Below are 22,577 nucleotides of genomic sequence, written 5' to 3'. Positions count from 1 at the left end.
GTACCTAAGATGAGTAACACTGTAAGTGTACGATAAAGAGCGTGAAAAAAAATAAGCCACAAATATTAATAAACCTACTATAGGTATGGTAAGACAGCTGTTATTAATGTATAACTAAGAGAAATGCACAAATAAATGTCTAAAGGAATTTACGTATTACGTAACAAGCCACGTTGTACGATTCAAGACAAGTATAAAATAACAAAGTATTTCGCAATTCTACACTGAAAAAAGATGTTTTAATAAGCAAGTAACGTGAATAACAGATAAAATAAATGTATTTGTGTGTATCTATAACTGGAGAATGTTATTCAATGCAAGCCATAAAACACGCTTAACCTTGACATTGACGACGGCTAGCTGATAAGCGAACAAAAGGTGCTAATGGGTTTTTAAGTGCGTTGAATTTTATTGCTATTATGAATGAACAGCTGATGTGTAAATGATTATGCTATATTTACTTATAATAATAAGCTTATGAAAGAGATCAATGACATGCCTGATCCGTATAGCAATATTTTAAATTCCTGGAAAAATGGATGGGGAAAAAATGACAGGAATATAAGGATATGGAACGGACTCACTCAGTGTACCAAAGTCCCTCAGGGTAGACCGTCCTCCAGGTGTTCTTCAAGCTCCAAGTTGTCTCGTTGAACGTGGCACGGTCCAAAGTCCACTAGCGACGACGAACGCAGTAGAATCTTCTCGGTCCTTTCGCGTAGGTATTACGAAGGACCACTAGTTGAGTGTTAGGCTCCTGGTGCTATGCTTCTGGGAACTCCTAACTTCTTCAATGAAACTCAGATAGAATTTAGACAACTAGACAAGAGCGTCACCTGACGTCTCGCGGCGTGGACTGGCCCACGGCGGAGCGCGCCTGCTTCCTCGGCTCTGCAAGGCCGGACGACTCCGAGCTCGGGGCGCAGATCCTCAAGGTATGCCTTCAGATCATCATAATTTATAGTGTGTCCTAGCAGTGGAAATAAGCGAATTTAATAAATAATATGTTCAACTCTACATATCTTTTTTTGGCTTAGTGCGTAACTAGGGCTAACTACATTGGAACTAGCATGAGGAACAGATTACCTTTAGCCCTTATCACGCCCTTATATAAGAGTCCATGCAACGATCCGCACGTTGTGAAACTTATGAGGACTTCAATTAATTTTGTTTTCGTAACTTAAGAAACACTGTTACGAAATGAACTTACGAAAATACATTTTCATCTAAAATGTTGCGAAAGGCTTGAGGGGTTGGAGACCTTGGGCTTCTGCATGAAATTTGATAACGTGAAACTGGCTTTGGTGAGATGTTAATGTCAACAGAGTCGCGAGCACAAGTTTCGATCCTCCGTTAACGTTGCGTATCGTCAACTGTCACTGTCAAAATGTAAGGCAAAGTTAGTTCCAAAAGTGACATTTGTTTTTTCCATATGTTAGGTGGAATTTCACCAAACGCTAAACGTATTTAGTAGTAGTACAAAATGTATTTAAAAATTGATTTAAATACGTTTAGCGTTTGGTAAAAGTGACCCTTCGTGTAGATTCGAAAATAGTATCGAATCCTGTGCTCGCTGCACAGTATTATCACTTCAGATCTAGCAAAACATTTTTTTCCCGACTATGTACGCCGACGACTATTCTGCCAACGTATTCATGTGTCAGCTGACTATGTAGACGCCTTTATGATATGATATCGTCTAGTCTTTATGATTCTGTAAGCTTAGCAGTTTTGTACTCTCTCAAATCTGGATAGTATTTTCTTGGTTTAAAAATTCTTGAAATCGAAGCAGCCGTTGAAAAACCATGCAGTAACTAATTAGTTCCACAACATATATTGAAAAATCCCTGAAAACTGTGCATTTTACCTACTAACATGAAAGCAATACCTACTGCAATGTATCAACTTGATGACAGTATAAAAGTTGTACGATTGGCTGTTACGCCGTCAGTAGAATAGGGCTCTAGTTGTTATGGCTGCATATAAGTTACGTGAAACGAAGCCATAAACCTCAGTGATACACAAACGATGCCTTGAATTAACCTTTTCAGTACCTTTTCTAGTATGTACTTATCTATCTATGTGTCGACAAGTTATGTGAATTCCAATATCCGTATGCTTATTTTAATAAACGAGTACCTACTGATATGTCTCTCGCATATTTCCGATATTGACAGAGTGAGATGGGTAATTGTTAGGACTAATAGCAACGCACTAATAAACTACGTAGACCAATAGCAACATAGTCAAACATTAGCGGTATTCGTTTGAAAAAAAACCTACTAATAATTATTATAAAGCGAAAGTTTGTGAGTATGTGTGTGTGTGTATGTATGTTTGTTACTTCTTTTCGTCAAAACGGCTGAACCGATTTTAATGAAATTTGGTATGGGGTTAACTGACACCCTGGATTAACACATAGGCTACTTTTATCGCGGAATTCCCATGGGAAAACTTTTTAAGGTGAACCGAAGCTCGCGGGAATAGCTAGTAGACTATAATTTATGTTCTTTCAGGATCTACACCGGACGGGGTGCTCGCTGTTCTGCGGCGCGGAGGGGCGCGAGAACCAGGGCATGCTACGGCGGGTGCTGCTGGCGTACGCCAGGTGAGGGCTTCGTGGTGCCATCCATCACAATACGTTACCCTCATAAGCCTTTTATCAGTAAGAGCGGGGGCTTCACGCGTAAAGGATGGATAGCATATACGGAAATTATCTGTCAGTGCGTGGTACTGCAACGCTCTACCGCTATCACCTGTCATCGATGAACCCGTGAAGTGTAGGCAGTTGTGGGTGTAGGGTATAGGTCTCCTAAGGTGTTACATCTACTTTACTACAGTGATCCCTGTTCAGTCTGTTGCAAAAATAAGGTTTTTAGTTTGCAGGGACCACATTTATCAGTGACTTTCATGGAATAGAGCATAGAAGTAATTTTCACAATATTTTTATACAGAATGTAGCAAAAGTCAGCTTGTAGTAAAGCGTCGGTTTTCCCTTTTAGTTTACGCTCTGTTTACTTCTTTTCATTCATTTTCATTACTTACCTATACATATTTTAGACACAATAATATAGATTCAACCCCTAAGACCAAGAATTCACCTGAATCTTTTATTCACGATCACGTTCATTCTACTGAAAAAAGGTTAGCGGTCGTCCCTATTGTTGTTTTCATAGCACCCCTCTGAAAAAAGCTTACGATTAAATACTAAGAATCTATTCCTGGATTTTACTTGCAAAGAGCTTATAATAAAAGTATTTCTTTTGAATATTATAATTTACCTAGGTAGTATGTTTAATATTTTTTATTTTATTTTAGTTGTTAGATATCACATTACCACGGGTCGAGATAATTACGTTATAGTTTTAATTTCAGATGGAACAAAGATGTCGGGTATTGCCAAGGATTCAATATGTTAGCCGCCATTATATTGGAAGTCATGGACAAATCAGAACCCGACTCCTTGAAGGTAAATAAAATAAACTTTAAGTACCACTCAACATTATTATTCTTCATTCAAAGGATCGTTTCCTTTGAGGCACTAACCAACTTTACTATTCCGCTGAAAAAAACATTACCGTAAACCTCCAGAGAAAACCCAAGCTCAGGTATCCTATGTAGAGCAAACTGCCTTTTTTGAAGCAATTTGATTTGTTTGTTCAATCTTTTCTGTATTTTTTTAAAACCTAAATTCGCGTCTACCTATGCAATTTATTGACGGTACGCTCAAGCGTTGCTATTTTCTGTAAAGAATGGCTCGTGCAAAGTAGCTAAAATATAAGCGATAAGACCGCAATTTTTATACCTATAATAATATAATATGTGGGGACATCTCACACACGGCCATCCGACCCCAAGCTAGGCAGAGCCTGTGTTATGGGTATCGGACAGCTGATATATCTACACAAATACATAGATAGATACATATTAAATATAAATATCAGCACCCAAGACCCGAGTACAAATAGCTGTCTTTAAACAAATATCTGCCCCAGCCGGGAATCGAACCCGGGACCATCTGCATAGCAGTCAGGTCCTAAGTTTTTGTATATAAGTTTTGTAATTTATTTTCTGTACGTATGTGTACCAATAAAGAATATTCTTTTTTTTATGTAGCCTGGTTAGTGTCCCACTGCTGGCTTATAAATTGACCACCGGTCCCGATCCTGTGCCTCCTTCGGCCATTGAGGTAAAAACCTGTCGAGGTCGTCCCGCCATCTCCGTCTGGGTCTTCCGCGACGCCGACGTCCATCATCGGGCACCCACTCGGTGAAAGAATATTCTATCCATCTTAAATTGTACAATATCTAACCTTACCACCTTGCATAGGTGATGATCTACCTAGTAGAAGCGGTCCTCCCCGAGGGTTACTTCGCCGACGACCTGCGCGGGCTGTCGGCCGACATGGCGGCGTTCCGCGACCTGCTGCGGCTGCGGCTGCCGCGGCTCGCCAGCCACATGGACCACTTGCAGAGGATATCTGATGGTGAGCGTCGATTGTTGTGATGGCTAGTTGATAGAGAGGCGTTAAATTTAGTACTTTAAACTGTAAAATTTAATATTGCACTTTAGGTGGCTATAATCATTTATGATAGTCTGTAAGTGATGATTTTATGAGAGAAAAGTTTTTTTTTGTATAGGAAAAGTAGAGGTGAAATACACACTCAAGCTAATCTTTGTAAGTTTTAATTATAGTAGGTAACTTTTTAACTTGTTTTAATGAAAATGATAACGAAAACTAGATTCGGAAATTGACAGGGTTAGGTAAATTCTGGTTAAACTTTTCATGTTTTATAAGCTGAACTGTTTCGGAATTAACGAATCAGTATGTTACAGTATGTTTGAGCCTTCCCGTCGTCGGCCACTTAAAAATGTGTAACTCGTTATTTTTTTGCTCTCAGCCGAGATCAGAAGGAGTTCACGTTCTGGTCTGTAATATACGAATTAGCCTTTAGGTACACCCATTTATCCTGCTTTCTGTAGCCTATACATACTAAACTACTTAACTATCATATATACCTTAACTCCTATTCATAGTGCAACCTTAACAACACATACTTTTACCTAATATACGTTCTAAATACGCTTGTAGTAACAAGGATTTAGAGCTACATAATACATCATTTACGCAAAGCATTTTCCATATCATCTGCATTCCAATTGACATAAATTTGCCTACAGCATGTTTTGACTCTCCTTAGGTGGTGGGGTTGAGCCTCCATTGCCGGATGTGTTTACTATGCAATGGTTCCTAACCCTGTACGCTACGTGGCTGCCCCGGGAGTCCCTGCTGAGGATATGGGACCTTGTCTTATTAGACGGCAATGAAGTTCTGCTGTTGACTGCTCTCGCTATCTGGGATTTGCTGCAAGAGTGAGTAGCAACTTTAGTGCTTTGCTTATGTCTTGTCTGAAAGACGGTAAATCAATACAAATTATAATTAAATTATAACGAATAATTTGACCAACTTTATGTTCAGTAGGTGTTCATCTTCTTGAAAAAAACTAAAGATGGTGATAATTTTTTTACAAAAATACCTTTTCTTCCGTCCTCTTTTTGGAGATGCATACGACCATCAGAGAGGCTGATAATCATGATGATACCGGTTAAAACTACCAATGATGCCCCCCTAAATCCCGCCACTAATTTCCCACCTACCACCAATTTCAGTCGAATCCTGTCAGCGCGGTCAGCGGACGAGTACTACAGCTGCATGGGCGGCGGCGCGGGCGCGGTGTGGGAGGCGGGCGACTCTCTGGTGGCCCGCGTGGTGGCCCTGGGCTCGGCGCCGGAGCTGCCGCGGCTGAGGCACCTGCACCGGTATAGGGTGACGCCGCCCGCGCCGCCTGCTGCGCCGAGCCAGCCGCCGCTCAGCTCCGCGGTATGTCTGATTGTTTTACAAGACAATGGATTTGAACTTACGGCGTTTGAAGTTTGTATGTCTCTCTTCCCTTCTGTCAATAAGACTGTTCACCAGAGTCTTCATGATCATGTCTATTGAATTTAGAAATAACTTTACGCTTCGCTTGCCTTACCCTTAGGGGTGTATACCTACTTCTTTGATTTCAAAGACCTACTTTTGAATTTTATGTAGATAAAAATAAACTTATGATTAATTTTCAGATGCAATCAATGACGAAGAGGGGACTCCGTTTGTTCTACTCGGAAGATGAAGGAGATTCGAGTGATGATGGCAATCGAATGGCATTGGCTACTGTAAGTGCTAGAAGAACCACATTCGTGTATCACAGTGGTATGTATCACGTGTGACATTTTACCAAGGTCACAAAACTATAACCGAGGCTTTTAATTCAGGTGATCCCAAGACGTGAAGAAAGGCTCGGTGCTGGTGACAGACTGTCACTGGACATCGGAGCCCTGAAGCGTCAGTACGCGAGGCTGCGCGAGAGGCAACGACAGGCCCACGTCATCTTGGCTGCGGCCTGCGCCAGACACGCTGCAGGTAACTGTAATAACCTTTTATATACACCAAATATTACATTAATCATCCTTGTTTGCTATGCTTATATCCTCCTGTTTGCTATTTTCAGTCGGAGTGCCTACATCACCGACATCACTGACAGTGAACAATCTACTCTTAGGAAAGAGTGCGATTGTAAGCTCCCGAGGAAGGCGACTCGGGCCTCCGCCAGGCGCAATCCCTCCTTCTCGTCTCGCATCAACTGCTCGAGACAAACCAGAACATCGACCAAAGACCCGCGGCAACGAAACTATCAGTTGGAAAGAAGAAAAACATCGAAAATCTATCAGCAGAAGAAACTCCGTCAAGTGGAAAGATATTAAGAAAGACAAAATGAGTGACAGAGCACGCAAGGCGTCCATCGATTTAGATGAAACTGGTGACGGTATAATAGTGTCAGAACGAGAAGCCAGTGAAATTTGTGCTTCTTTACGCTCCCGTAGCTCCAGTGATACGTCCTCTTATTCGACTCATTCTGAATCTAGTTCTGACACTAGTTTGTGTGATGATAATGCAAAAGACAGTGACTCTGAACCTGATTTACCTGATGATGATAAAAAAGGCAGTATTCAAACAAAGGAAAAAAGAGCATCCCCTACGAATCTTATAAGACAAATTAATGAGCTTTCTCCTGAAAAATGTAGTGAAAATATATCCGTGGAATCCATAACTAAAGAAATATCACAGTATATTAAAACTGATGCCGGAGAACCTCTGCGCACTTATATTGCTGGATTTGAAACAAAACTAAAAGATACTATTGTGAGTGATAACAAAAAAAATGAAAAACATAAACCTCTAATTAAACCTTTACCTATAGTAAAAAATGAAATACCTTATACAGAAGCTTTAATTGCCGAGCCAGATAACGTCCTTCAAAGATTAAATAAACCAAAGTATTCAGATATATTCGGAAATAATGAGATAGTAAGACCATCTAGTTTGCCAAAGAATTCAAAGAATTTTACAGAATTAAGTCCGATCGATATATCTCCGTGTAATTTTGATTTTAGTCATACTAGACCAACTTATAATTATGATTTTGAATCCAATTTTACTCAACCTTCAACATCCAAAATTGATGTGACTGTAAGGCCTCCAGATATCATTGATAGCTTAACAATGTATCCTAATTTTGTGCCAGACATAGAATTATCAGATAAAAATATTTCTGACCTAGATAGCCCATCAAGAAGTCCTGGGGCAGAAAGTATAGTTGTAAGCGAAGATGAACCTCCAATACCTTTAAAAATTGACAAATATTTTGAACACAGTCCAGACTTTTTCGGTGCAAGAATAACGGTAACTGATAATGTAAACTCTGATATCCACAGTAGGAGACCATGTAAAAGACATTCTCGATTGCCAAAGAAACCCGACTCGCTAACTTTACATTCATGCAATAATGATAAACTTACGGGTCGTGAAGAAACAGAAAGAGCTTCTTCGCTACCTCAAAGTCACAGCTTTACGAAAATGTCAGATGAAAATATTTTCACGGAAAATAAAGATTATTTAAGGTATAAACAAGGCATTTTAGAGGCGAAGGAAGAAATATTTGAGACAGCTACAGATAATGAGAATACCAAATCCCCTAAAGACTTTATGCTTAGGTCAGGAAGAAAAAATAGTGAAAGGGCTTTGCAGATTATACAAGAAAACTCCAAAATACTTAGTAGGATTCTAACTAAACAAAGTAAGTCGGATGCAAATGAAAATAAACTAAACTCAGATTTGCCACGTTCTAACTATGATAAAATTTTAGAAAAAACTGTTGACATACCCATGAAATTGAGTGATTCTCCAGTTCTAAAGGAATCAACATCGGATTCACTTATTGGATACAGAAACCCAGCGAAATCAAATGAAGCTGTTACTGATGAGAAAAACGATTTTCAGCGTATCAGGCCCATTTCAATAGATGATCCTTTTTCATTTGAAACTCGCAATAATGACCCTGAACTATCATACAAAAGCGTTAAATCTCCGAGTTCAGAATGTTTGGTAAACAAAACTGATACATACGGTTGGGAAAATAAAGGATTTTTAGTGAAATGTGACTATAAAAGCATGCTAAGTAAACCTGAGGCTAAAGAGGACTTTGATTTTTTAAAGAAAACAGCTGATGTGGTCACGCACAGTGACGTCTCTGATAAAATAAAAACTGAATGGATCCAAAAGTCTACATCAGAAGACAGTAGACCATCGGTCACTTTACCCTCGTCGGACCCCAAGGACAATTTGAACTTCGAAAGAAAATTTTCCTCTGACGAATATAATTTTCCGTTATCTAGCAAGTATAACGATTTTGTGCTATCCAAGGCAAGTGATATTTGTAGTAAAACAGTTAATCAAGGACCTAAAGTGTGTGAAAACTTATCAAAGACTGACAATAGTCAGCTCAGTGACTTTGCTCATGTTGTGACTTCTTCCATAAGTTTTACATACGAGCCGTCTGCTGATGATGACTCTCCCATTGGGGCTAAGAGTAACTCTAGTGATACTCTGTGCCAGATCACGTCACTGGATCAGGTGTCGACGCCGATATCTCCGAAGATATTTCCAAGGGATACGCCGTCTTCTCTTCCAAAGGACTTTGGTGAGAGAAGTGATAAAGTGAAGGTGGAGACAGACGACACATGTAGTACAATAACGTCGCTGATAGAGACTGACACGTTGTCTTCGATGTCGTATCCACGCAGTCCGTCGACAGGTTCCTACCACCCATTCCCCACCCGACCCCCGCTACGTATGCCCAAGGAACTAGGAGTCCGCCTTGGCATGTACCCCAAGGAAACCATCAGCTCCCCTCCCAAGTAAAACGGAACATTTCGAATGCAATAACTTGCTAATAAGGCTAAATTATGATGAAATAACGTATGTTACATAATTTTAAGAGTCATAATGCTTTTCTAAGTCAATGTTTCTGAACCTTTTGTGTCATTCTACAAAAAGTTTTTTAAGTGTTTGGTTTTGATGCCCACTTATGTATTTTCTTAGTTTTAATATTAGCTTATTTTATTATTTTAGCATAATTTTTTACTCTTCTATTTTATGGTGCCTACTTACCTAACTTGATTTAATATTCTAAAATCTTGAAACATTTCTTTTTCATATAATTTAGTACCTACTGAAATAAACATTTTGCAGGAAATACTACCTACTTAAAGTAACAAAAGATGCCTTCGAGTTATGTAAATGTGAATTCTTGATGCAATACAATATTGCAATAACGTAATAGATAGACAAACATGTAACCTTAAAGTCAATAAAGATTATATTATTGCAAGGAATTATTTATAAAGTAGTCTATAAATAAGATGCCTGTAAGTCAAAATGGACGAAATTAGATGATTCAAACCTTTTCGGTATTATACATAGTCCACCTTGTCTTACATGCTATATTGGATCTATCTTTGCTAAAGAAACTGATTATGTTGTTAGAATTAAATATTTATTCTACGACGATATTAATAAAATATACAAGTGCAAATTTGTTTATTTTATCTCTTTGCTTAGCTTAAAATTAGATACGAAACAATATTGTTTTACAAAGCAACGGAATGAAGTTTCAATTTCCGTAATAGGTAATAATTATTATTATAAATTAACTTAAAAATAGTAAATGCGTTTAGAAGTCGTCGAGGACAGGTGGGCATGTGCAGACGAGGTGCTTGTCTCCGTACTGGTCATCGATTCGGCCAACTGTTGGCCAAATCTTGGTCTCTCCTTTGACGAATGTCTGGAAAAAACCACTGTTGTTAAATATCTTGCACCTAAAACCTAAGTCCCCACCTCAGTGACCACTAAGATTCAGTAAAACCAGAATAGTCAAGAAATTAAAAATCTACTTAAATAGGAAAATATTCATAAACTTACCGCAGGGAAAGCAGCTTGCTCCCGGCTGTATGGCCTGTTCCATTCTTCAGATATCACAACTTCTTGGGTGTGAGGGGCCATCTGAAAGAAAAGATCGTAAATTAAGTAATTGCTTGAATTGATTGCTATTGGTAACTAGACTACCTAGTAGTACCTACCTAGGTACTTTTGTAACAATAAGATTTCCTTACCTTCAGTGGGTTAATTCTCTTGTCCATGGTTCCGTCCTCAATTTCCTTGATTTCCTTCCTGATAGAGATGAGCGCTTCGCAGAAACGGTCCAGCTCCTGAAGGTCTTCTGACTCTGTGGGCTCAATCATAAGGGTGCCGGCTACGGGCCACGACATCGTGGGTGCGTGGAATCCTGAACAAAGGCGGGTTTACTTTATTGAATGCAGAATAAATAAATTATAATAGTTGCCCCCCATGAATTATATTGGGCTTTGATCCCCTTGGCAATGAACAAGACAGTATGAAGTAAGATTGGGTGCACAAAAAAAACGTCGCGAAGGCCAAGGTGACAAAAGGTAGTTGTTCTAATAATATTTGTCACGGACACGCAAAAAAGCTCAAAGCTGAAATACTATGAGGAATCACATAAAATAAATATTCCGAATAATCCGAAACTTACCATAATCCATGAGTCTCTTAGCAATGTCACCAGGCTCAATGTTGGCAGTCTTCTTCATGTCTCGGATGTCAATAATGAACTCGTGCGCCACCAGGCCTCGTTCTCCCTTGTACAGAGTCTTGTAATGACCGTCCAGTTTCTTAGACATGTAATTCGCGTTCAGGATCGCCACTTGCGTCGCTCGTCTCAGGCCTTTAGGGCCCATCATCTGAAAGATTGAGATTATTACGATCTTTGCAACGTTTAAAAGTAATATAGATTTCACCCATATATTATGTTTGTTATTTAATTATCAATAATTACCTATACAAATGAAGCCAAAAATAGTCAATCCTTGTACTAATCATGCACAGCCATACAAGATAAAGCCTTCAATACTAGCCATGTGGTTAACTTAACATACTTGCCATGTGGAAAGGATAAAACATAGCAGAAGCACGGGGCAAAATTTCTCCGTCGCGCTCGCTCTTGAGGCTGCGCGCTGTGAGTGAGCGCTATACTTTGCTATGCTATACTTTTGTCACGTCTTAATTTTTTTTACCCCGTGCTAGTCCTTCTGGTATGCTATGTTTTATAATATTTATACTATGTGACTTACTTTAATATAAGCCCAGGAGATGGGCAGGATGGCCGAGGATCCGAAGGGCGCGGCGCTGACGGAGCCGAAGCTGTGCGCTTCATCGCCGAGGTCCGCCAGTGGGTCCACCACCGGGTGGGATGGCAGGAATGGGGCTAAGTGGGCTTTCCTGCGAATGAAGGTGTTTTATGAATATGAGGGGACAAGGTCGGATTAGACAGTGACCCAACCCAGACACTTACAAATGCAACCGGTAACTAATGTTACCCTTATCAGAACCTGACCGAGTCAGCGGAGGCATATCGTTTTGGTTAGCCGACTGTTGAATCGCTTTTTTTTCGCGTATTTTCAAAGTCATAAGAAATGATGATGAAGATGTTTTTCAGATAGATAGATCCCATAAGCCACCTCCTTTCCGCTTAGTATACCCTTTTTGCACCATCCCGTAGACTATTTCAACAGCGGAACTTACACTCCAATAGGACCCATGCCGGGGCCGCCACCTCCGTGGGGGATGCAGAATGTCTTGTGCAGGTTCAAATGCGACACGTCACTGCCGTAGTCTCCAGGCCTGCACAGACCGACCTGCATGGCAAAAAAATACCTATGTATTAACTATACTTACATAAATCGTTATACATATTTAGCAGTTTACTTAGCAACTAACTGCCTATGTGTGGTATACTATAGTGCTTCAATACCCAGAGGTCCCATGTTCGATTCCTAACTGGAACCACCTTTTTCCAAATTTGATTAAGACATAGTAGGCTGATCATCTGATGTTGGAAAAATTTAATGATACATGCTGTCTGATGGGCATGTAAAACTATCAGTCCATATCCTAGGTCTATCTCTCCATTCGTATCTATTAAACGTTCTCTATTAATTGACTTCAGATTTTGATTGCTACAGCTTTTCATATCACCCACAAACCTGTGCGTTCATGTTAGCCCCGTCCAGGTACACCTGACCGCCGTGTTTGTGCACCAGCTCGCAGACATCCGCTGCTCCTTCTTCAAACACCCCGTATGTGCTGGGGTACGTCAGCATGAGGCAGGAAATGTTCTTGCTGTGCTCTTCTACCTGTGGTGGGGAATAGGTTGGTGTGAATAAAAAGGAATGCGTTATCAGTGAAATTTTAAATAATATCTAATTGGAGTTTAGTCTGGAGTAAAACCGCCTCTACATTAAGATATAGGTTAAAAGCTTAGAGGTGGCCTAAAGAGTATTTTTATTTTTTTATTTATTTGTTACAGCGAATCTTCAGCGAATACAGCGAGTTATCAATTATTTCCATTAGATAACAAAATGTTCTTAGTACCTATTTATACAGGGTAACACAACAAACTTATGGGCTTTACATATTATGGCTATAAGTACAAAACAGAAGTAGAGCTGAAGATATCGGTTCTCAAGACATTCCACGCTGCCATAATTATGATTACTTATTTAGTGATGTATGGGTTATAAGGCTTGTCAGCTTGGACTCCCCAAGACCTATTCAGAATTTCAAAATATCCTTCTTACCGATGGTGGTAAATCATAAACGAAACACTCACCATATCCTTCAAGTGCGCCATGTCGATCCCGCCGGAGGGCGTGACGCGGATGGCGCACACGCGCATGCCGGCCATGTGCGCGGACGCGGGGTTGGTGCCGTGCGCGCTCACCGGGATCAGGCAGATGTTGCGGCCCGTGTCGCCGCGGAACTCGTGGTATCGTTTGATGGTGCGGAGGCCGGCGTACTCGCCTTGCGCTCCGCTGGGGATTGGATTGTGGTTTGGTTACAGTCTATGAAAGCTTAGGTATTGGGATTGTTTTATATTATTGTGTAAGTAAATACTTATATTGTTGTATTTTATGATGTAACGCTCAAAACAATTTAGTGCTTGGAAACAAAACTTCGTCGCGACGTCGCATCGCAAAACCCTGCGACAATTAATCCAGCTGGCAAATCCTGAAAGACTGACAAAACAGTCGCTGATTTTTGCGATGCGAAGTCGCGACGAAGTTTTGTGAACCAGCCCTTGCGGGAATGTACCATATAAAGTAAAGTAACAATTCTGCTAGTAAAACTGAATTTTGAATTTATCTAAAATTTCTTGGGCTCGATTCCTGGGAGCGGCAGATGTTTGAAGGCCTACTGTAACTAAAATAACGGTAGCGATAAGTGGATGCAGAAATACCAGCATGCCTAGCCACATGACAGCAGCTATTTTATGATACCTATAATATAACAAAAAGTAAGTAGGTACTTGGTAGGTACCTACGCAGGCCGATATTGATAACCAAAGGTCAGAGATTAATTGCCAATATGTACAGCAGGGGGTCTCTAACGAACAAGTCACGTGAAGAATAACAAGTTGATAAACAGACTATTACTTACATAATCTAATCAACAACGTGATTAAGTTATGTAGTAACGAAGAACAATGAATTCAGATCCAATCGGTTTTTATAAGGGGAAACAAATTTACAATAGAAACCGCGTCCTGGAAAATCTTCCTGGGACGCCTTTCTTTTTGGCACATCGCAGGAGGGACCATTGACAAGTAGACCATCATCCAGCTCTGGATGATCATTGGCTGATGAATCTGATGATGATGAAACACAAACAAACACAGATATCCCATGAATTGTCTGTAAATGACATGGGCCTCCTCTGAGCCAGGAGGGTTCCATAATCTCCTCGCTTGGCAGGCGGATAGAAGATGTGAAATCGCACGTCCAGATTGTCCAGCAGTGGGCTGCTATAGGCTGAAAGTATGGTCAGAGCTAAACTTGCTGGCAACCGACACAGAGCATGGAAACGTCTGGTGTCAGCCAGCCAGAGGAGTAGCGGGAGTGAAGAATATTGATAGTGTGTAGGTACCTGTTAGGCTGGAAGGACACCCGGTCGTAGCCGGTAATAGCGCACAGGTCGTGGGCCAGCTCCTGGAACTGCGCGTGGTACCCCTCGCACTGCTCCAGCGGTCTTTGCATCTAAACTAGCTTCTAGCACTGGACTTTATCATTGCCTAATGATCGCTATTCTTAGAGTCTCTCTGAAAGATCGTGTGATCTAGTTTGGAGATCACGACTAGGCAAACGTACTATAGAACGCTTTAAGCTAGATGGGATAACAACTTGCAAAAGGTGGCTGGTAATGGTTGAGCCCTACGTATCATAGGCTAATGATAGTTTACCTGTTAGGCTGGAAGGACACACGATCGTAGCCGGTAATAGCGCAGAGGTCGTGGGCGAGCTCCTGGAACAGCTTGTGGTACCCCTCGCACTGCTCCAGCGGCGCGAACGGGTGGATGTCCGTGAAGTGCTTGAACGAACACGGCATCATCTCCGTGGTCGAGTTGAGCTTCATTGTGCAGGAGCCCTGGAAGGTTTGCGCGTAATTTAGTTATTGAAAACGGGTTGATGGACTGAAATTGATGGCGTGGGATCGTGGCTGGTGTCTTATGAGGGATGCATCTCGATTTGGTTCGTTATTTTAGCTAACCAGCTGCACGACCAAAACAAATAGGTTTTTAAGGAAATAGTTAAAAATTGTCGTGTCCAAGTTTATTGTTCTGGCAAAAAAGATCACCTTTGAATTCACTCATAGCCAAAGTATCTATAATCTATTTTTTAGGTATCCGACTTCTGCGAGTTGCTGAAGTATACTTGGCACTCCGGTTTACGACTTCTGTATTTTTAATGCCAGTCGTACGTGACCTTATGTACACCTTATTATATGACCTTCTATGGACAACATTTCATTTTCTTTACCCTATATTTTTATTACCTATTCGGAAAGTTTATAGAAAATAAGAGGACCCGTATTTTTTTATTTTGTATATACATAAATTTTTGCATGTTATTTTTAACTTTAAAGTTAATTATTTTAAAACCGGAAGTGGCGTCACATATTAGGCTCAATTTTTATTTTTGTCTATTGCCTTAGTCTCCAAAAAAAACATACATGACACTGACAAGTGACATTTAAACTTTGTTTACATGCCAACCAACAAATGGGTCATTTTCAAATGACATTGATATTTATGAAGTACTTATCATGTAAAAAAATAAGCAGAAGCATTTTTTCAGCTGTGTAGGCGGTGGCATTCTCTGGGACACATTTGTATAGAGGTCATCTCTTAATACGTACTCTAACCATTTTATTTAAATAATAAAAAAATAGTCATAAAGCGAGCCGCTGGACTAAGCTGGAGTGAGGCCAAAAGTACAGCCGAAGATAGGCGGAAGTGGCGGACGTTAGTGGAGACCCTCTGCACCTCTGGGGTGCCATAGGACTGCAACAACAACAGTCATAAAGTGTCAGAACAGAATTTATGAAAATGACCCATATAAACAAAAACGTCACGATAAAACGTCAACGTCAATCAAAAATGAAAGTGTCAGTTACTTTGTTTTTAAATCTATAGGCTTTGATCATCAAAATGCATCGCACCTGATGCATGACGTCATCAGCACTTTTTTACTATTTTATGATTTTCTCGAAAATGATACATCCAAAAAATACAAAAACATTTTTTTTGTGGCCTTTAGAGCTAAATCTCGAAATGGTTTACGATTTGTAACAGCTTTAGTTTTTTGAAATGTTGTCCATTATGCTTATCATGATACTATACGTCCAAAAGTCACTCACCAAAGGAATCATAGAATGCACGAGCGAGATATCCTTGTTCTCCAGCCGCTTCATGTACCTCACGATGCGAGTCTCCGAGTGGTGCATGTTGAACACCGGGTGCGTGAGGTACGGGGAGGTGCGTCTGAACGGGCCTTTTACTACGCTCTTGCTTGTCACGTCGTCGTCTTTAAGTACCTGGAAGGATAAAAATAAAATAGATAAATGTTAAATTAGTTAATTTTTATTCATTGGACGATGACCGTAATGCTGCCATAGATAGGTCACTTTGTGCTTGGCGTTACTCATTCAGTCACTACCTGTCTAAGGTCATCGGTTCAGTGGGCTAGAGGGCAATCCACTCTACGCTTACATGATTGGTGGTCTCGACTCGAAACTCGTTTACAGTTTCGTATTATGCTTAGGAAACCCACAAAGCTTTTGAAAATAAAAGCTTGCTAGGGCATGTTAATAGATTGCAATGCTCAACTACCTCATCAATCTTCTGACTGTCAAAGATCCACAGCAAGTCATCAACATCCTGCATGGTAGTGGTCTCGTCCAGTGCCACTCCCACTGCCCCATCGTCGAAGTATCGCAAGTTGATCTGTTTCTCCTGCGCACGAGCCTTGATGGCGGCCGCGTCGTGGCTCGATGAGGGGACGACGTGAAGGGTGTCGAAGAACACTTCGTTCGACTGTTTGTGGCCGCGCTTTCTGATTCCTGGTAAGAAGGTGAAGTGATGAGTGAAGTTGGCTTATTTATTCCTTGTACGATATTGATGGCGTAGTGTTGGTTTGGTTGGTTTTAGCTGAAGTGGAAATTAACCCCCTAAGTATACAAGGTGTTGCTAGAGTAGCATATTAAGCTGAAAGTAGGTGCTCATTATGAACAACTACTGAGGTAGGTTTTGGTTGGTTGCGTGACGGTTTTATCACGAATTTTCAAATGTCGTAGAACAAAAGTTGCTTAGAATCACGAATTTTCAAAAGCCGTAGAACAAAAGTTGCTTAGAGCAAGTCCCTTGACTCACCCCCCTTTCAGCATGCATAAGCTTTTTCTTTTTTAAGATAAGCAATACAAAATATTATCCTCACCATGATCCAGAACTAAAGTGGCATTGTGGACTCTGGTAGCGATGTCCCTCAACCCCTGTGGTCCATGGTACACTCCGTACATAGCGGATATGTTGGCGAGGAGAGCTTGCGCCGTGCAAATGTTGGACGTGGCCTTGTCACGGCGAATGTGCTGCTCACGCGTTTGCAGTGCTAACCTGGAAAATTTTAGGACCAATAAGTTCAAAACCATAGCAATCACCTTATTCAAAGAAAAACATGTATAAGCTTATAGGTATGCTAATAGGTTGGGAGTAAAAAACTATAGCCATCCATACATTTTACATAATAAGGTGCCTGAAAATTAATGTCGAACGAACTAAGTCTTTTTCAGATGATTCGTAAAGGTATGTATAAGTTTCAAGTATAGAGGTACCTTATATTTTATAAGTAGACCGTTTCACATTACATTCGAACACATTCGAATAAGGGTAGTTTTTGTTTGTGTCAGATGTCTTATTTGATGAAACGCTGTATAAAACGCTGTAAATTTACTCACCTATAAGCATCTCTGCCAGTAGCATCTCTAGTCACCCCCACCATGCGTCCAGGCATCAGCCGCACCAGCGCATGTTCCGCCGCGAAGAACCCTGCATGTGGGCCTCCGTATCCCAGCGGCACCCCAAGCCTCTGGGACGTGCCTACTGCGAGCGCCGCGCCGCACTCCGCTGGTGGGCGTAGTAGGGCCATGGCTAGCAGGTCTGTTGCTACCACTACTAGCGTCTGGAATTTTGAAGTTAGTTGGGCGTTTTTAGGGGATGGATAGTGGTAGTTGGATTAAAGTGTAATGGGAATAAATACAATGAATGGCTGGTGCCGCGTACAATATATATGTCAGATTACGAGTGCTATTTAAAGCTGACATACGCAACCAAAAATGTATGATGGCAGCAAAATCTACGCCAAGGTTTAGAGCGGAGCCCTGACACATTGACAATTCCACAGCCACCATCAGGACGATGATTTCAAATAGCCAACTTCCGTTAAGAGACGTCTCTTGAAGAAGAAGAAGCTGATGATGGGGGTTATTATCGTAATGAATGACACAAAATACTGCATATAGCAACTCTCACATACCCCATGTTCCTGAGCCGTAGCAGCCAAGCTAGAGTAGTCATACACCAAGCCCCTAGTATCAGGGCACTGGAGCAGTACAGCAGAAATGTCTCTCTGCTCGAAGTCCGCCTCTCTAACATCAGGCAACACCAACACATCTAGACCCAGTGCGTCTAGACGTGTGGTCACTACCGACAGGGTTTGTGGGTGGATGCGCTCTGATACCACGAACTTCTTCCTCTTGTTGTGTCTGGAAATATTAAGAATATTATGGAAATTTAACGGTCTGCAGTCTATGATTAGAAAATAGTACCAATGTTAGGTTTTATTGTCACGAGTTACAATACAATACAATACAATATGACTTTATTGAACAAAACACACAACATACATTAAATTACAAAAGGAGTAAGCACAATAGGCGGCCTTATCGCTAAAAGCGATCTCTTCCAGGCAACCTTTGGGTGAATGAGAGACTTATTGAGTAGAAGAGGAAGGTGTACACGTATTGCATTTAAATACTAGTGATATTTTTATGTTTTAATAATAAATACTTAGATACATACATACAAATATAATAGATACTTATATATATACATACATACCATATACTTATATAAAGATTTATACGTAGGTAGGTACTATTAAATGATGGACAGATAATATTCCTTTACTTGTCTTGTTACACCATTGTTTCTATGTTTTCCGCATAATATTATACATGTTCTTCATATTATTATACAACTTTATGGACCCAAAATGAAAAACGTCTCTCTCCCAATTTTATGTGTTCCGAAGACGATAGCGTGAAATCGGGCTTGTTGCGAGCTCTATATAGGTACTTCTCAGCATGTCGGTGTCAAACACCATAGTTACATAGACTAGCTTTTGCTGCTTACCCCTAAGTAGATTATACAGTCACAAACTCACCTATGACACAAGGACAGGGCTTCAGCAGCAGCAGTACCCTCGTCCAGCAACGACGCGTTGGCCACGTCCAGACCGGTGAGGTCACTGACCATGGTCTGGTAGTTGAGGAGACCCTCCAGCCGACCCTGAGCCACCTCTGGCTGGTACGGAGTGTATTGGGTTGTCCTGGAATATGATTAAGTGTGTGATGAAAATAGTCGTTATACTGATCGTGTTGTTGGAAAAATATAGATTAGGGTTTGTAATCGTAGTGAAGGTAATTCTAACCGCCTCTTGGGCAGGTAGAATAAAAAGAGCCAGGCAATATATATGTCACTTGAGGATAAGTATAGGTACCTAACCTACTCCTTACTTAGTTATGTTGATGACGGAGCTTTAATTTGCTGTCACAAGTTTTGAAGGATAAATAAGTACCCCTGAGCACTGATAAGATACAATGTGCGACAAACTTATCTGTTCCGGTGAGAGCGAACTAAATTGATCCATATCTCATTACTTGCTAATGAATTGTATATTGTAAAAGATTTGATGGGTTTATTAACACCGCAAGAGTGAATTAACAATACGAGCAAACTTTAAATCTTATAAAATTAAGAAATATTACACATTTATGTGAGCTGTCACCGGAACAGATAAGTTTGTGGCACTGTACGTAGGTATGACATGCCGATGTACGAGCGCCATGTCTGGTTCTTCTCTATCAACTGTAGTGACTAGTAAACAACAATGACGTCACATCTCACCAGCCGGGGTTCTCGAACATGTTGCGCATGATGGTGTGCGGCACGCAGCAGTTGTGGTAGCCCATGCCGATGTACGAGCGCCATGTCTGGTTCTTCTCTATCAACTGTAGTGACTAGTAAACAACAATGACGTCACATCTCACCAGCCGGGGTTCTCGAACATGTTGCGCATGATGGTGTGCGGCACGCAGCAGTTGTGGTAGCCCATGCCGATGTACGAGCGCCATGTCTGGTTCTTCTCGGCGATCTCTCGCGCTCGCTCTATCAACTCGTATTCACCTGGAAATACGCGAAACGTTATAGTCTACCTACCCGACTGAGTACACAGATCATTGTAAATACCTAGGTAGGTATGTAGCTGACTTTATTAGTAGCATAGCTTATTAGTAGTAGTTATAATTTATTAGTACACCTTTGTAACTTAAAAGGCCCGCAGAATACCTACCACATTTATCTAGGATTGCTTTTGATGAGTATAAGTACCTATATCTAGATAGTAAAACTGGTATATTTAACGTGGCAAACCTATAACTAACTTTACTAGTATTATTGTAGAGTCGGTCAAATACTGTAAGGTAGGCATGCGATCATTTACACTGGACACATAGGATCCTACTGAAAGTTGTCAGATGTACTCACTTAAAGGTTCAGTGATGTTCATAAGACCCTTGAATTGAATGGTCTTCGGCACCGCTTCGTTCGTCAGCTGATCCAAGCTCTGCGAAAATAATGTAAAATATAGTGAGTAACTGTTTAATAACTGGAGAATATTTTTACTACAGTAGAGACGGTCAGGATTTATTGTAATGTTAACAGGTACGCGTTAAGTTTGGATAACTAACTAATAAACAGATGAGTACAATAACTCTTTAGATTTAGGATATTCTACACAGTAGAAATCTAATCACTAAAATAAATGTGTTATGTACTTACCTAGTTACCTTTCATTTTGTTTTTTTGTAAGCTTTTAAGCTCTAATCATCAGAAGTCATTAGTAATTACATAGGCTTAAATAAAATAGCTAACTATATACAAAAATCACAGTTACCTTGTATCCAAGTAAATCCAACATTTTGACAATATCATGGTCCCTGGGTCCAATGTGGCGACTTGGGAAGTCTTCTCTTGAGGGAAAGAGGTTTTCCTTCCCTGAACCCTGACTTGAAACACTTCGAGCTCCATCCTTTAATAATCTACCCTTGATTCCCTTGAATGCTGACTGTAGGCTGCCCTGCCTCGTCGTCTTCAAAAACCTATGCATGGTTGCGATTTTCAATAACTTAATTATAATTAAGTAACTTATTTAACACATTATGTGACTGTCTCAAGAAAGGGAATCTTACTAACTGATAAAGAGGTCACCGTGCTGATGATAACTTGGAGCAATAAGTAAACATATTTAAGTAATCATTGATTGCACGAGAATTGTTTTGGTAATGACCTAAGTAACGACGTTAGGTATTTATCTGTTTTATCGGGTTTGTGAACTCGGTGTTTAGTTTTAAGCAACACATTTTCACAGTAGAATATTATTATATACAGGGTTATTTGCAAGTAGACCGGATCCTTTCAGGAGGTGATAGAGGAATGCATTTCCAGTTGATTGAACCCTATAATGCATTATCCTAAACTTGACAATTTCTAAGTTATTTAATATTTAAGGTTTTTTAAATTTTTTGCCAAAATCTTATGCTTAAAACCGAAAATAAAAAAAACTAGCCACATTTCAATATTTTTTTTGGTAGTTTTGCATAAGGAACAGCCTAATAATCTAATTAAAATAATAAAATGTGCATTATTCGACTTAAATTAGACATAATTCCTCAAAATAGTTAAACATTTTGAAAAAGTATTCAAAACGCAAAAACAAATAAATTAAATTAAAAAAGAATTTCATATGACATTTTTTTGTGCACTTCAACTTAAAAACATGGTCAACTAATAAGCTTTCAAATAAGATATTTCAATATCAAATCGATTTAGGTATCACCAAAATATGGCCAAAACAACCAGCACAGGCGGACAAAATTTAACAGACAAACTAACAAAACTAGCCAAATTTAAAGGTAAAAAGTGTGATTGTTTTCAGTCCTGTTGACTTTAGTATGGAAACCCCTGTTGAGTTTTCTCCGCTTTCTCTGGTTGTTTTGGCCATATCTTGGTGATACCTTAATCGATTTGATATTGAATTATTTTGTTTGAAAGCTTATTAATAGTTGCCCATGTTTTTAAGCTGAAGTGCACAAAAAAATGTCATATGAAATTCTTTTTTAATTTAATTTATTTGTTTTTGCGTTTTGAATATTTTTTCAAAATGTTTAACTATTTTGAGATATTACGTCTAATTTAAGTCGATTAATGCACATTTGATTATTTTAATTAGTTTAATAAAGTGTAACTGATGCAAAACAACCAAAAATTTTTTTGAATTGTGCTTATTTTTTTTTTATTTTCGGTTTTAAGCATAAAATTTTGGCAAAAAAATTAAAAAACCTTAAATATTAAATATCTTAGAAATGGTTAAGTTTAGGATAATGCATTATT

At 39.8% G+C, this 22,577-nt stretch overlaps 2 protein-coding genes across 2 annotated transcripts; one reads left to right on the top strand and one right to left on the bottom strand.

The window, feature by feature from the left end:
• Nucleotides 1-9: 9 nt before the first annotated feature.
• On the top strand, nt 10-9,977 carry LOC105394023. The gene is made up of 11 exons (XM_048629083.1): nt 10-21; nt 816-935; nt 2,517-2,608; nt 3,376-3,469; nt 4,330-4,486; nt 4,902-4,928; nt 5,202-5,373; nt 5,671-5,881; nt 6,124-6,216; nt 6,316-6,463; nt 6,552-9,977. The coding sequence occupies exons 1-11, from the start codon at nt 10-12 to the stop codon at nt 9,299-9,301; spliced, it is 3,876 nt and encodes a 1,291-aa protein (XP_048485040.1). The 3' UTR covers nt 9,302-9,977.
• On the bottom strand, nt 9,917-21,397 carry LOC105393603 (glycine dehydrogenase (decarboxylating), mitochondrial). Its single transcript, XM_048629270.1, has 18 exons — nt 21,082-21,397; nt 20,673-20,751; nt 20,177-20,312; nt 19,291-19,455; nt 18,382-18,610; nt 17,804-18,027; nt 17,287-17,462; nt 16,683-16,912; nt 16,211-16,387; nt 14,754-14,938; nt 13,128-13,329; nt 12,502-12,651; nt 12,041-12,153; nt 11,590-11,737; nt 10,992-11,199; nt 10,552-10,724; nt 10,361-10,441; nt 9,917-10,223 (listed from the first exon to the last, which is right to left on the bottom strand). Exons 1-18 carry the CDS (start codon nt 21,292-21,294, stop codon nt 10,113-10,115), a joined length of 3,000 nt encoding a protein of 999 aa, XP_048485227.1. The 5' UTR covers nt 21,295-21,397; the 3' UTR covers nt 9,917-10,112.
• Nucleotides 21,398-22,577: the final 1,180 nt, after the last annotated feature.

Source organism: Plutella xylostella, chromosome 22 (genome assembly GCF_932276165.1).
Source record: "Plutella xylostella chromosome 22, ilPluXylo3.1, whole genome shotgun sequence".
Classification (NCBI taxonomy): domain Eukaryota; kingdom Metazoa; phylum Arthropoda; class Insecta; order Lepidoptera; family Plutellidae; genus Plutella; species Plutella xylostella.
This window is presented reverse-complemented; position numbering and strand designations above follow the sequence as displayed.